The 15,924-nt window shown below is 37.1% G+C and overlaps 1 protein-coding gene across 8 annotated transcripts in view; it reads left to right on the forward strand.

Moving 5' to 3' along the window:
• The window catches only part of CRPPA (CDP-L-ribitol pyrophosphorylase A), a 387,693-nt gene that overhangs the window by 30,838 nt on the left and 340,931 nt on the right, over positions 1-15,924 (forward strand). For all 8 annotated transcript variants that reach the window (XM_053553590.1, XM_053553594.1, XM_053553595.1 and 5 more), the window contains exon 3: positions 12,579-12,728. In XM_053553590.1, the coding sequence (XP_053409565.1) occupies positions 12,579-12,728 (150 nt within the window). The remainder of the gene's footprint in view (positions 1-12,578; positions 12,729-15,924) is intronic.

The raw sequence follows: 15,924 nt of genomic DNA on the forward strand, positions 1-15,924 counted from the left end.
GATGTTTGCTTCATAAAACATGTTTCATAAGGAGTAGGTTCTACAGTGTAGGTGCAAGTTTATCTTTGAAGATTTGATAGGTTTCTGTCATAAAGCCATGGGTTCAGGGCTTTTTTTTTTTTTTGCAAGCTTTTTTATTATTTCTTCAATATCAATGCTTCATATTGGTCTATTCAAGAGGTCAATTTCTGGTTAAGTCTAGGAAGATGGTGTAATTCCAGGTATTCATCCATTTCCTCCACATTGTCTTAATTTCTGGGTATAGAATTTCTTTTTTTTATTTTATTTTTTTGAGACAGAGCCTCAAGCTGTGGCCCTGGGTAGAGTGCTGTGGCATCACAGCTCATAGCAAACTCCAACTCATGGGCTCAAGTGATTCTCCTGCCTCTGCCTCCCAAGTAGCTGGGACTACAGGCGCCTGCCACAACTGGCCTGGCTATTTTTTGGTTGCAGCCATCATTATTGTTTGGTAGGCCCAGGCTGGATTTGAACTGCCAGCTCAGGTGTATGTGGCTGGCGCCTTAGCCGCTTGAGCCATAGGCGCCAGGCCTAGAGTTTCTTTTAGTAGTCTGAAATAATCTCTTGTATTTCTGTGGTCTCAGCTGTTATTTCTATCTTTTCATTTCTGATTGAAGTTATTAAAGATTTTACTTTTCTGTTTCTGGTTAACCTGGGAAATGTTTTGTTGATTTTATCTTTTTGAAGAACAAACTTTTTTTTTCATTCATTCTTTGAATTATTCTTTTAATTTCAATTTCATTAATTTCTGGTTTAATTTTGGTTATTTCATTTCTGCTCGGTTTGTGATTGGATTTCTCTTCCTTTTCCATATTATGAAGATGATGCATAAGATTATTGATGTCTTTCTGTTTTTAGGATGTAGGCATCTAATGTGACAAATTTTTCTCTTAATCCTGCTTTTGCAGTGTCTCACAGGTTTTGGTTGCTTGTGTCTTCATTGTTGTTATGTTCAAGGAATTTAATAATTTCCTCCTTTATCTCCTCCATGACCCAATGGTCATTTAGCATAAGGTTATTTAGTTTCCATTGACTTTGTGTGGGGATGAAAATTTTTGTTGGAGTTGAGTTCTACCTTTATTGCTTTGTGGTCTGAGAAGATACATGGTATAATTTCAATTCTTTTAATTTTGTAGAGGTTTGATTTGCTTTGGGATGGTGTGCTCTGTATGTCTATTAAGCACAGTTGTTCTAGGGGCACATTTAAGTCCCTTGTATCTTTGTTACTTTCTGTTTAGAGCAGTGGTTCTCAATCTTCCTAATGCCATGGCCCTTTAATACAGTTCCTGTGGGTTGTGACCCACAGGTTGAGAACTGCTGGTTTAGAGGATCTGTCAAGCTCTGTAAGAGGGTATTAAAGTCCTCTGCTGTGATGGTGTTATAGGATATCATATTGTTTAGACCAAGTCAAGTCTGTTAAATAAATCTGGGAGCATTTAAGTTGGGTGCATAAATATTTAAAATTGAAATGTCTCTTGTTATATTATTCCCTTGGTCAGTATGAAGTATACATCTTTGTGTTTTTTGCAATTAGTTGCTTTAAATCTATTTGTATCTGAACATACGATTGTGACTCCTCCTTTCTTCTGATTTCCATTTTCCTGAATTATTGTTTTCCATCCTGTCACCCGGAGTCTTGGTTTGTCCTTCAAAGCTAGTTGTGTTTCCTGGGGACAGCATATGGATGGGCTTGTGCCTTTTTATTCAGTCAGTCAGCCTGTGCCTTTTCAGTGGGGAATTCAAGTCATTAACATTTATAGAGAAAATTGATAAGTGTGGTAGAGTTCTATTCATTTTCTTTTGTGAAAGACCATTGTTTGGTTTTATCCTTTAAGTCATGTGGAAGCTAGGTTTTGTCTTTTGCTTTCTGGGTATTTACTTTGCTTGTGGTCCATTGTGATGGTCAGTGTGGAGAATAGGTCTAAGTATTTTCTGTAGTGTTGTTTTTATGGCAAATTTCCTCCGTGTTTGCATATCAGTAAAAGATTTGATTTCTCCATCAATTTTAAAGTTTGGCTTAGCAGGATATATAATACTGGCCTGAAAATTGTTTTATTTAAGAAGGTTAAAGATAGATAACCATTCTCTTCTGGTTTGAGAAGTTTCAGTTGAAAGTCTGCTGTCACCCTGATGGACCTGCCCCTGTAGTTCAGAGGACACTTAACTCCTGGCTGCTTGCAGAATTTTCTCTTTCATCTTGACTTTGGACAGTTTCATGACAATGTGTCTTAGAGAAGTTCTGTTTCTGTTGAGAAGACCTGGGGCTTGAAATCCCTCTGTGAGGAGTGTGTTGGAATCTTTGGTGATACTTTGAAAAATTTCGTTTACAATGTCCTCCTGTAGGGTTTCCATTCCTCTGGGACATTCTTCTTCCCCTCCCTGGATAACTATAATTCATATGTGTGAATGCTTCATTAAGTCCTATAATTCTCTCAGTGAGCATTCTGCTTTTTCTCTCTTCTTTTCTGCCTCTTTTATTGCCATTGTTAGCTCAGAAGAGCTTTATCTTCTAGCTCTGAGATTATTTCTTCTCCATGGTTATTGGAGAACAGATCTTACAAGAACAGAACTTAATCTGTTACTGATACTTTTTACTGCCTCTTCAATTCCTTAAGCTCCTCTATGTCCTTTCTCTAATCTTTGTATCTTTCATCTCTTATTTGGTTCTGTTTTTGGATTTCCTTTTCTTTTAGATTTTGCTTTTTTTTTTTTGGGACACAGTGTTACTATGTCACCCTTGGTAGAGTGCCATGGTGTCATAGCTCACAACAACCTCAAAATCTTGGGCTTAAGCGATTCTCCTGCCTCAGCCTCCCAAGTAGCCAGGACTATAGGCACCTTACACAATGCCTGGCTATTTTTTGGTTGTAGTTGTCATTGTTGTTTGGCAGGCCCGGGCTGGATTTGAACCTGCCAGCTCAAGTGTATATAGCTGGTGCCCTGGCCACTGAGCCACAGGTGCCAATCCTGCATTTTGCTTTTCTTGTCTCTTGTCTCTTTTCTACTTTATTTACCTTTACTTCTTTCTTCTGCATCGAGTCAATGTTTTTTTTTGTTACGTTTTAGTTCCTTTAATGATATTCTCACTTAATTTTGACTTACGTTCTTAGTGACTGCTCTAGGGAAGTGTTTTTCAACCTTTTTTTTTTAATCTCATGGCACACTTGAACCTATAAACTTTCATGGCACACTAAATTATGTTGATTAAGAAAAAGAGTAAAAAATAGAATATACTTACTGTGTTTTGAACTGGTGATTTTAAAAAATTTTCACAGCACACTTAGGATCCTCTTGCAGCACATGAGTTGAAAATCACTGCTCTAGGGTCTACAATATACATTCTTATTTTTACTTCAGATTTTTCTACTTTAATTTCAGTGAGAAAGAAATACCTTATGAGTGTATTATTTTTTCCTTCATTCTATTATTGTATGTATATCTTTGTTAGAAATCCAACAGATAATTGTTATAATTATTACTTTATATTTCTTCATTTATATAATCTGAGAGAAGAAAGATGAGCAGGTATATACACATTCATTACTATTGATTCTAGTTGCTGTTCAGTATCCTTTTTTTGCTCTAGTCTACCTTTATGCTTATCTATGTTTTTTTTTAACCCAACATATATAATTCACTGTGTTACAGGCTAATCAATTAACTATATCTGTTGTTTAATACATTTGCTTTTTGTATTTATATATATATTTTTTTCCTGAGGCAGTCACACTCTGTTGCCCTGGCTTAGAGTACCAGGGCATCAGATTAGCACATAGCAACCTCAAAGCCCAGGGTAAAGCAATCCTCCTTCCTCAACCAAGTGGTAAAATAGGTGAGCACCACCATGACTAGATAATTTTTTCCATTTTTAGTCAGATGGGGTCTCACTCTTGTTCAAACTGGTCTCGAACTCCTGACCTCAGGCAATCTTCCTGCCTCAGCCTCCCTGAGTGCTGGGATTACAGATGTGAGCCACTGTGATTAGCCTCAGTTAATAAAAAAGGGCAGAAATATGCGTTTACATTGTCTTTTATAATTATATATTAGCTTTATTGGTGCACTTTATTTCTTCATGTGAATTAGAATTATTGTCAAGGGTTGATTGCTTTTAGTTTAAAGAACATTTTGTAAGATGAATCTGTTAGCAAAGAATTTTTGTTTTCTGTGAATGTTTATATTGCTTTCATTTTTTTGAAATGTTGATTTTGCTGGATATAAAGTCTTTGATAGTATTTTTTCCTTATATTAGTGACAGTCACCCCACTATATTGTTTTTGATAAATCAATTGTTAATCTTATTGATAATCTTTTGCAATGTTAAATCTTTTTTTCTTGCTGCTTTCAAGATTATTTTCCTTGCCTTTGGCTTTTCAGCACTTTTACTATGATATATCTAGACGTGGATTTGTGTTTGCTCTTAGTTTATTGAGCTTCTTGAATGTACATACTAAATTTTTCTTAAATTTTGGAAATTTTCTGTCATAATTATTTGAAAATATTTTCCCACTCCTCTCTTTATTCCTTCTGTTTCTACCAATATGGAATTGTTCATGTATATAATAGTGTCCTATGCTCCCTGAGGCTGTCTTCATTTATCTTATTTCTTTTTTTCTCTGTGTTCTTTGGGTTGCATTATCCCTATTGATCTAACTTGAAGTTAATTAATTCTTCTCCAGTTCAAACCTATTGATACAGGGATCCCGAACCCACAATAGGAACCCCCCATTTTCTGGGCCTAAGCAAGCTCAATAATTTGATTGTAGATCTTAAGTAAAAGAACCAGGCTGATGAGTGTCCCACCTCAGCCACCACTCCCAGAGCAGAGAACACACCCTAAACAAACCAAGACCTACACAAGGGCAGTTTTAGAATTAACTTCTTCCCTCCAACCTCTAGCTCCAAATGGTTATAATATTTCATTTCCCCAAAACCTCCCTGCTCACAGGATTGGAAAAGCAGTATATAAACCTCTAGACAGAAGGCCCATATGGGCTACCCACTCGGGAACTCTCCTTCAGCATGCTGAAGGCCCTGTCCTTTTTTCTGCTTTTATCTATCAATAAAATCTGTCCTTTCACTTACTTGTGTGGTCTGTGGATTCATTCTTCAATCTAAGACCAAGGACTTTGGAGAGGGGTGATTCTAACTACACTGTCATTGTGCTCCTTTAGTAAGTTGTTTTAGTTTTGCTTTCAACTCTAGTGTTAAGGTGGAAAGCTTAGTAGATGATTGCAGGATGAGAAAATATTTTCTCTAGCCCAAGATTAAGATATGAAAGTGTGAAGTTTATTTTGTATTCTTAGAAGGACAGAGGTAGTGATAGAGGGAAAGAATGGGAAAAAGAGAGAAAGCAAGGAGATGGCTGTCATCCCAAAGAAAGAAAGGAAGAATGCCTGTGCTGAGGTCAAATGGCTAAGTGAATTTAAAGGGCAAAGGGGAAAAAGATAATCACAGTAGAATTCATAGGTCATACTTTCTTTGGATTTATGTTTTGTGGTGGTTATTTATTTTTGACATGGGATATTTCATATAGTGTATTTATATTAAATCCACTTCCAAATACTGATTCCCTCCCTTCTTCCTATCCAGGATTGATTTTTGTTTGCGTATCTGTTTTTGACTTGGCTGGTCTTTTTTAGTGAAATCTTTTTTTTTCCCCCCACAGGGAATAGCTTCTGATGCCACTTTTCAGAGAGTGTAGACTTGGGTATTTGTACAGTCACTCTGAGAAGACAATGGTGTTAGCAGGGCTGTCTTTGATCGCCTCCTTTCCTTAGCTGTCTACTGACTGATTTGTTGGTTTCACACCTACCTGTTAAACATCACACTTTGCTTGCTAATTGATCAGGTTTATTTTTGACAATGACTGGGCCATAAATCTCTGTATAGTCTGATTCAGTCAAATTCGGGGCCTTTTGTTGAGGTAGTTTTTGAGGTTAGTACTTGAGGTTTGTTTTAATTTCAGGAGAGCTCTTTTTAGCTTTATTTCCCCTCTGTTTTCTCTGGTAAACTGGCCTATAGTTTAGTGTTTTGCTCTCATGTAGCTACCATGATCTTTATTATTTTTCTTTCTTTTTTTTTTTTTTTTTTTCCCAGAGTACATTTGGGTTTAAACTTCCCTAGTCTGTGTTCCAAATAAAGTAAATTCCCTGGGGTACGTCTTCATAGCTCTCTATCTTAGATCCTTCCTCCACCTGTGAAGAACCACAACATTGCTGCTTTGAAGCTGTGAGTAGGCATGGTGTACTGTTTTTCTTGGAGTAACACTCCATTTCATGATCAGGGTGCTGCATGGGGCAGTAGAAGACATTGGTGTTCTATTTTTGCTTCTTGTTCTGGCATGGACAGCTCTGCCTTATGTGTGAGCTGGAAAAAGGATGATCAGGTAATATTCACAGCCTATTATAACTGGGGCAGATCTTTACCCTATGTTGGGGGTGCTGTTATATGTGTGTGTGTGTGTGCAACATCTTGGCTATACTTGCCTAGATTTTAACCTCTATACATAATGCTGAGGTGATGGGAAATGCACTCTTCCCCTCCCATTAGGGGTTGGGGGGCCATCTTTCTTTTTAGCCATACCTACCCTGAGTAGATCTTTTATTACACTCAGCTGGGTATGGATAAAAGAGGAACTAGGCCATGACTCGAGAATCATAGACTCACTTTTTACCAAGATTTAGTAGTTTTCCTTGAGTAAATGTTTCTTCATCTGCTAAATACCCTTGGGATAATTTTTGGAGGCTTTAAATGGTTCTTTTAAAATACTTCTCACTAGTTGTCACACTCAGGAGAGCATATGTGGAGCTCTTTACACTGCCCTTTCTTTACTTCATGCCCTGGTATAGAATTTCAATAGTACCTGAAGTAGTTGCAATGGAAATTTACTTTTGTTAAAAAGTAGCGTACTTTTATGTTTACACATATTTCTTTCCTGTCTCGTCCTGTGACTCCTACTGATGTGTTAGGCTGAACCAATTGGGTGCCTTTCCTACCTGCCTTTCACAGGTACTACTCACTCTTTGTCAACCCTGGTTGTTTCCTCATTTTGGCTTTTATGGCCAGGGTCCATATTTCCACTTGGAATCCGTGATACAATTTATAATCTGTCTACTGGGTTCATCCAGTAGCTTTGATTTTCAACCAGTCCATTGGCTTTCATAAACCCAAGTGTGAATGATTTGTCTTGCTCAGATGTTGTTCACAGGATGACACTTGTTGTATTTGTGCATTAGCTTCAAGTGCTACAATCCCCTGTAGTGATTATGTGGAAGAAGGATGCCTACCTTAGAACCCTATTTTTAAGGCAAGGTAGTGGTCAGGTAAAGATCTTAGAATGAGACTCCATTAAAGACGAAAGGAAATATGGTCAGACATGGAGGTGTCTCTTTTTTCTATTTTTACTTTTTTGAGGAAATATTTTACTTTTTTAAATTTCAAGTTAATATGAGGGTACAAATTTTTAGGTTACATTTTTCTATTCTAAGGTAAAATTCAAGTTGTAGTGGAGCCTTTCAACCCAGGGCTTGTGCTGAATACCCTCACATGGTGCACCTTAGGTGAGTTCCTGCCAATTGCCCTCTCTCCTCCTACCAATTGGTCTCCCCTCACCAGTCACCCTCCCTCTTCCATTTTCTCCTCTAGTCTAGTCCTAGTTAGTCATTCGTGTGGGCATGTAGTTGTTTAGATATTGGTTTTATATTAGTATTGAGTACATTGGATTTTTTTTTTTTTACATTCTTAAGATATTTTACTAAGAAGAATGTGTTTCAACTCCAAGCAAACATAAAGATGTAAAGTCTCCATATTTTCTTATGGATGAATAGTACTCCATGGTATACATATGCCATAGTTTGTTAATCCACTCATGAGTTGATTGGGCATTTATTTGGGTTGGTTCCACAACTTAACAATAGTGAACTGAGCTGCAATAAAATTCTGGTAGAAATGTCTGTGTGGTAAAATGACTTCTTTTTTTCTTAGTAGGTACCTAGTAATGGAATTGCAAGATCAAATGAAACATTGATCTTTAAGAATTCTCCATACTTCTTTCCATAAAGGTTGTATTAGTTTGCAATCCCACCAGCATTGTAGAAGTGTTCCCTTCTTTCCACATCCACACCAGTATCGGCAGATTTGAGACTTTGTGATGTGGGCTAATCTCACTGGAATTAGGTAGTATCTCATAGTGGTTTTGATTTGCATTTCTCTGATGCTTAAAGATGATGAGCATTTTTTTCATGTGTTTGTTGGTCATTCATCTGTCTGCAGTTTCTGTTCAAGCCTCTTGCCTGAGAGAATTGGGTTGTTCTGAGAGAATTGGCTGAGTTCTCCATAGATTCTCGTTATCTGCCCTTTATCAGATTTGTAACATGTAAATATCTTCTCCCATTCTAAAGGCTACCTGTTTGCTTTAGTTGTGGAGAAGCTTTTTAGCTTGACCAGGTCCCATTTATTTAGTTTTGGTGTTGCTGCAGTTGCTGGGGGTGGGGGAGGATCTTCTTCATAAAGTCTTTTTCCAGGTGAATTTTGTCAAGCTTTTTATCCATACTCTCTTCTAGAATTTTGTATTGTTTTGTGTCTTAAATTTCAACCTTTTATTGAGCTGGAGTCTATTTTTGTTAATAGCGAGAAGTGCATGTCCAGTTTCAGTCTTCTGCATGTGAGTAACCAGCACCATTTATTAAATAGGGATTCTTTTCTCTAGTGCATGCTTTTGTTTGGTTTATCAAAGTTTAGATGGCTGGGTTCATCTTCTAGACTCTTTTCATATGTGGCTGGGTTTATCTCTAGATTCTCTGTTCTATTCCATACATCTATATCTTGATTTTAGTGCCACTACATGCTGTTTTGATCACTGTCAACTTATAGTATAACCTGAAGTCTGGTAATGTGATGCCTCTAGATTTGTTTTCATTTCTAAAATTGGTATTGGCTATTTGTTTTTTTTTTTTTTTCGGTTCCATATGAAACGAAGTACTCTTTTTTCCAAGTTATTCCAAATATGATGTTGTTGCTTTGATGGGGATCACATTAAATCTGCAGATTGCTTTGAATAGTATGGACATTTTAACAATTTTGATTCTTCCAGCCATGAGTATGGTATATTCTTCCATTTGTTAACATCTGTGATTTCTTTTCTCAGAGTTTCATAGTTCTCTTTATAGAAATCTTTCACATTCTTTGCTAGATATATTCCCAGGTCTTTCATCCTCTTTGGAGCTACTGTAAAAGGTTTTGAATCTTTGATTTTACTGTTATTGGCATATATGAAGGGTACTGATTTGTGGGCATTGATTTGGTATCCTGAGACACTACCGTATTCCTTGATCACTTCTAAGAGTTTTGTAGTTGAGTCCTTTGGGTTTTCTAGGCATAAGATTATGTCATCTGCAAAGAGTGAGTGTTAGACCTCCTCTGTTACCATTTGTATACCCTTGATCTCTTCCTCTTGCCTGATTGCAGGGGCTAGGACTTCTAGCACTATGTTGAATAGCAGTGGTGATAGTGGGCATCCTTTTGTAGTTCCAGATCTGAGTGGGAATGTTTTTAGTTTTACTCTATTCAATATGATATTGGCTGTGGATTTATTGTGGATGGCCTCTATCAGTTTGAGAAATGTCCCACCTAAACTTATTTTCTTAAGTGGTCTTATCAAGAAAGGATGCTGGATATTGTCTAAATCCTTTTCTGAATCAATTGCAAGAATCATATGATCTTTGTTTATGTGGTGAATTACTTTTATAGATTAATGTATTTTGAACCAACTTTGCATTACTGGGATAAAATCTACTTGATTATGTATAACTTTTTTAATGTGTTGCTGTATTCTGTTTGCTGGGATCTTACTGAATATTTTTACATCGATATTCATTAATGATAATGGCCTATTGTTTTCTTTTTTTGTTGGATCCTTTCCTGTTTTTGGAATTAGGGTTATATTTGCTTTGTAGAATGTGTTGGGGAGGATTCCTTCCTTCTCTATATATTTTGGAATAGGTTGTGCAATATATGTACTAGCTTCTCTTTGAAGGTTTGGTAGAATTCTGGTGTGAATCCATCTGGTCCAGGGTGTTTCTGCTTTTGTATAATTGCAAATTTCCTGTTTGACATAGGTCTATTCAAAATTTCTAATTCTGTCTGGTTGAGTTTGGGAAGGTGGCATTCTTCTAGGTATTGGTCCATTTCTTCTACATTTTCATATTTCTGAGAATAGAGTTTTTTGTAGTAATCATTGAGTATATTTTGTATTTCTATGGTATCCTTTGTTATTTCCCCTTTATTGTTTCTGACTGGTGTTATTAGAGATCTTTTCTGTTTCTGGTTAGTCTGAGCAAGGGTTTATCAATCTTTTTTATTAATCAAAAGATTTTTATTAATCTTTTCAAAGAACCAACATTTTGTTTCACCTATCTTCCAAAAGATTCTTGTGTTTTCAGTTTCATTTAGTTCTGCTCTAATTTTGATTATTTCTTTTCATCTGCTGGGTTTTGGGTTAGATTTTTCTTCCTTTTCCAGTTGCTTGAGAAGGTACATTACATTGTTGATGTAATGAAACAACTTTCTTTTTCTTTTCTTTTATTTTTTTTTGAGACAGAGCCTCAAGCTACACCCTGGGTAGAGTGCCATGGCATCACAGCTCACAGCAACCTCCAACTCCTGGGCTCTCTTTTTGTTTTCTTGATGAAGGCATCGAATACTATAAATTTGTCTCTGAGGACTGTTTTTGCAGTACCCCACTAGTTTTGATAGTTTGTGGCTTCATTATAGTTTTGTTCAAGAAATATAATGATTTCCTTCTTAATGTCATCTTTGACCCAGCTGTTTTTCAGCATAAGTTTATTTAGTTTCCATAACTTTAATTGGGTATGAAGATTTCTGCTGTTACTGAGTTTAACTTTTATTCTGTGATGGTTCAAGAAGATATAAGGAATGATTTCTATTCTTTTGAATTTGTTGAGGTTAGATTTGTGTCTTAAGATTTGATCAATTTTGGAGGATGATCCATGGGCTGATGAGAAGAATTTTTAATCAGTTTTGTTAGGATGAAACGTTCTGTATATGTCAAGTACATTTGTTCTGTGGTTGTGTTTAAATTCATTGTTTCTTTGTTTAATTTCTACTTGGAGGATCTGTCCAGTATTCTCAAAGGGGTGTTAAAATCTTCAACCATTATAGTGCAGTAAGATATCATATTGTTCAGATCATTTAGGGTTTGTTTCATAAATCAAGGAGCATTTCGCTTGGGTGCATAAATGTTAAATATTGAAATCTCTTCCTGTTGTATGCTTTCCTTGACCAGTACACAGTATCCATTCTTTTATTTTTTTTGGTTTAAATCTAATTATATGTGCAAATAAGATTGAAGTCTGTGCTTTTTTCTGATTTACATTTGTCTGATAATTGTTTTCCATCCGTTCACCTCGAGACTTGTTTTATCCTTTGAGATAAGGTATGTTTTTGTATCTGTCAGCTTTTGTATTTGTATTCTGAGCTTTTGTATTCTGTCAGCCAGCCTTTGCCTCTTTAGAGGAGAATTCAAGGCATCCACATTTATTGAGAGAATTGATAGGTACAGTGGAGTTTTGATTATCTCATTTATCAGAAGTCCAGAGCTTATTTTCATCCCTTGCATCATTGTGGGAGGTAGGCTTTGTTCTTTAATTTCTGGGTGCATTTACTTTGATGATGGACTGTCAGGCTGGTCATTCTGAAGAATGGGTCTAAGTACTTCCTGTAGAGCTGTCTAGTTATGGCAAATCTTCAACATTTGCATTTGTAAAATACTTGATTTCTCCATCACAAATGAAACTTATTGTAGACAGATATAGGATCCTGGGTTGAAAATTGTTTTAAGAAAGTTAAAGGCCAATGACCATCTGGCTTGTAAAGTTTCAGCTGAAAGATCTGTGGTCATCCAAGTTATATTTTAAAACAAATTTTAGACATATGTATTAATATGAGACAGTTTTCATCACAGCAGTTGAAATCAATAGATATTTTGCCTGGGGAAACATTTCATGGAGGGCATGTTTGAAGGAAACTGGATTTTGTATGAATTAGAGCAAGATATAAATTTAGGGCTACTGAGTCTAATTTTGAGGGTCTTGGGGAAGTTGTTTGATGCCTAAATTATCTGATGTGTAAATACTACAAAGGCGTACTCAGTAAATGTTAATTTGAAATCCATTTCAATTATTTTACAATAGTCTTTTCCTTCTTGCCTTCCATCTTTAGGGACTACCCAGTTGTATATTATCATCCTTTTTTAGTCTTGACCTCAGTAGTCTGTGATGAAGATTTTGAGCCTATAATGAAAAATATTTTTTACTTCTTAATATATAGAACTGTAATACTATGAAATTGCCTTTTTTTTTTTTTTTACCCGATATAATTTGAATTGTGAACCAAATACTTGCTTAGATTGTTTTGAGGTATCTTGTTGAAGGTATGAGGTATGAGTAAGATCTATTTTCAAAGTGAGATGCAGAATTCAGAGTTTCACTTTAAAATACTTAGTAGGTAGAATAAACATTACTTGTTTCTTTTTTGTTGTTTAGGCATCAGGAGCAATTCGACCTCTTGTATCTACCATCATCAGTCCATCTGCTGACGGGTACTTAGACCACTCACTAGAACGTGCCAGACATAGAGCAAGTGAAATGCCACAGGCTTTTCTATTTGATGTGATCTATGAAGCATACCAGCAGGTAAGAATCCTGGCTTTTAAAATAAGTTGCTGTTATGTCAGTAGTTTTCCAAGTCACTTTTACACTTGGAGAATTTTAGAACTCATCATACTTAGCATATAACTGAGTCAAGAGTAAGATTTATTACAATGATGTATTAAGGATATGCAACTGGTTGAGAAGAGAAAGACAGAGGCAGGGTCTTGAGGAATCCATTTGCAGGCTTCCATATGTTCTCTCCCTCCCCTGAAGAGTCACAAAAAACACATCCTCCTGCCCACCTCCCAGCAATGAGAATGCAGCAACATGTATGTGTCAACAGAATGGAACCTGATCTCTCTAAAGTAAGTTAAAGAGGTTTATTCTGAGTGAGATGTGTGTGATCAAACCCAAGAAAGCTTGACCAAATGATCTCCCTGTAGTTGGGCTACAGTTTGGTTTAACACATTTCAGGGAGATAGAATTACATGAAAAATCATAAATCAATACATTGAAGGCCTACATTGATTTGGCCCCAAATGGCAGCCCATCTTGAAATGGGAGTGTTGTGACCCCTATGGCCCTGGTCTCGGTTGCTGCAAGAAGAAACCAGGCGTGACACAGATTAGGAGTACAAGCTTGCAGGAGGCAGGCTAACCTTAAGTGCAGGGTAGCCCTGAGCCCCCTCCTCAACAGCGGTTTATTAAGGTTATACGCAACAGGTGTGGAGAGTTAAGGTAATTACAAATAAGGGCTGCATGTGTAAGGATTGCCACATGCTCTTTCCTCACATGTTCTCTCCTCATGTATTCTCTCCCCATAAGCCTCATGAACAAGTACCAAGCATCAGTGTTTAACACATGCTTACTAGTGAGTGACCGATCTTATCTCATTCTGGAACACTGAGTTACTTGGGGGATTGCCCCTAAGTCACAAAATGTCTCTAGGCTTGCCTGGAGACTGTCCTATTCTCAGAATTTCCTTTCAATATGATAAGAATCAGTAACTGTCCTTTGCAAGCATGGTGTCCATTCCTCTACATGGGGGATTACAGGTTATAGGTGGTGTTAAAGACTTTTTTTATTTTTAATTGGTTAAAAAAATGAAGCTTTGTCTAAAGGCTTGGAATGTTTTAAGATAAGGAAATCTGTTAATCAGAGATAAGCTACTGGACATACATTATTATATAGGACATAGACTCAAGTGATACACTCATATACTCAGACTCAAGTGATCTGTTAAGTAAGCTGATCTGCTGATTATGTTTAATTTTGCCTCATTTTAGATTATAATAGCTTTAGATTTGTTAATGATTTTGTATCTTACTGTTATATAAATTAACTCTTAAAAAGAGAAGAGGGGCATGGGAAGGCATGTCTGACCTCCCTTCTCATGGCCAGTAATGCAGATATAGGGTTTTTCTGAGGTCCCCTTGGTCAAGAAGTGATCCAACCAGTCAGCTGGGGGTGGGTCTTTGGGTTTATTTTAGTTCATGTATGTGATGTTTCTGCCTAAGGAAGCCCATTAGAGATTAAGTGCCTAACATGTTGGGTATATTGTATGGACATCCTCTGCCTAGTACATGCAAAAATCTAGTTCCTTAGAAGGAAAGTAGGGTTTAAGCATATACCACATATTGTTTAAGTAAACAGTCTGACACAGTGGGCCACCCTTACCAGTTAACTCTTGGATAATAGCTGAGAGTGTACTATTTTTTTTTTTTTTTTGTACACAGTTTCACTTTATTGCCCTCGGTAGAGTGCCGTGGCGTCACACAGCTCACAGCAACCTCCAACTCCTGGGCTTAGGCGATTCTTCTGCCTCAGCCTCCCGAGTAGCTGGGACTACAGGCACCCGCCACAATGCCCGGCTATTTTTTTGTTGCAGTTTGGCCGGGGCTGGGTTTGAACCCGCCACCCTCAGTATATGGGGCCGGCCCCTTCCTTGGCCCTTTCCCCATAGTCTTGTGCTATAGTTGGGTTATAGCCTTCATGTGAAAGTCATAATTTAGCTTCATAGTAGAGCTGAGTACATTGGATAATTTTTCTTCCACTCCTGAGATACTTTGCTAAGAAGAATATGTTCTAGCTCCATCCATGTAAACATGAAAGAGGTAAAGTCTCCATCTTTCTTTAAGGCTGCATAGTATTCCATGGTATACATGTACCACAATTTGCTAGTCCATTCGTGGGTCGATGGACACTTGGGCTTCTTCCATGACTTAGCAATTATGAATTGGGCTGCAATAAACATTCTGGTACAGATGTCTTTGTTATATTGTGACTTTTGATCTTCTGGGTATAAACCTAGTAAAGGAATTATAGGATCGAAGGGCAGGTCTATTTTTAGGTCTCTAAGTATTCTCCAAACATCCTTCCAGAAGGAACGTATTAGTGGGCATTCCCACCAGCAGTGTGGAAGCGTGCCCTTTCCTCCACATCCACGCCAACATTTCTGGTTTTGGGATTTTGTTATGTGGGCTACTCTTACTGGGGTTAGGTGATATCTCAAAGTAGTTTTGATTTGCATTTCTCTGATGATTAAGGATGATGAGCTTTTTTTCATGTGTTTGTAGATTGTGTGTCTTCTTTAGAGAAGTTTCTCTTCAAGTCCCTTTCCCACCCTGAGATGGGATCACATGTTCTTTTCTTGCTAATATGCTTGAGTTCTCTGTGGATTCTGGTTATTAGACCTTTATCAGAGGTATAACCTGCAAATATTTTCTCCCATTCTGAGGGCTGCCTGATTGCTTTACTTACTATGTTCTTGGCTGTGCAGAAGCTTTTTAGTTGGATCAGGTCCCAGTAGTGTATTTTTGGTACTGCTTCATTGCCTGGGGAGTCCTCCTCATAAAATATTCACCCAGGCCGATTCCTTCAAGAGTTTTCCCTGCATTTTCTTCAAGTATTTTTATAGTTTGATGTCTTAAGTTTAAATCTTTTATCCAGTGAGAATCTACCTTAGTTAATGGTGAAAGGTGTGGGTCTGTCCAGTTTCAATCTTCTATAGGTTGCCAGCCAGTTTATCCAGCACCATTTGTTAAATAGGGAATCTTTTCTCCACTGAATGTTTTTAATTGGCTTGTCAAAGATCAAATAATGGTAAATAGCTGGATTCGTATCTTGGTTTTGTATTCTGTTCTAGACATCTACTTCTCTGCTTTTGTGCCAGTATCATGCTGTTTTGATCACTGTTGATTTACAGTACAGTCTTAGGTCTGGTAGCGTGATTCCTTCTG

This window comes from Nycticebus coucang, chromosome 11 (genome assembly GCF_027406575.1).
Source record: "Nycticebus coucang isolate mNycCou1 chromosome 11, mNycCou1.pri, whole genome shotgun sequence".
NCBI lineage: Eukaryota > Metazoa > Chordata > Mammalia > Primates > Lorisidae > Nycticebus > Nycticebus coucang.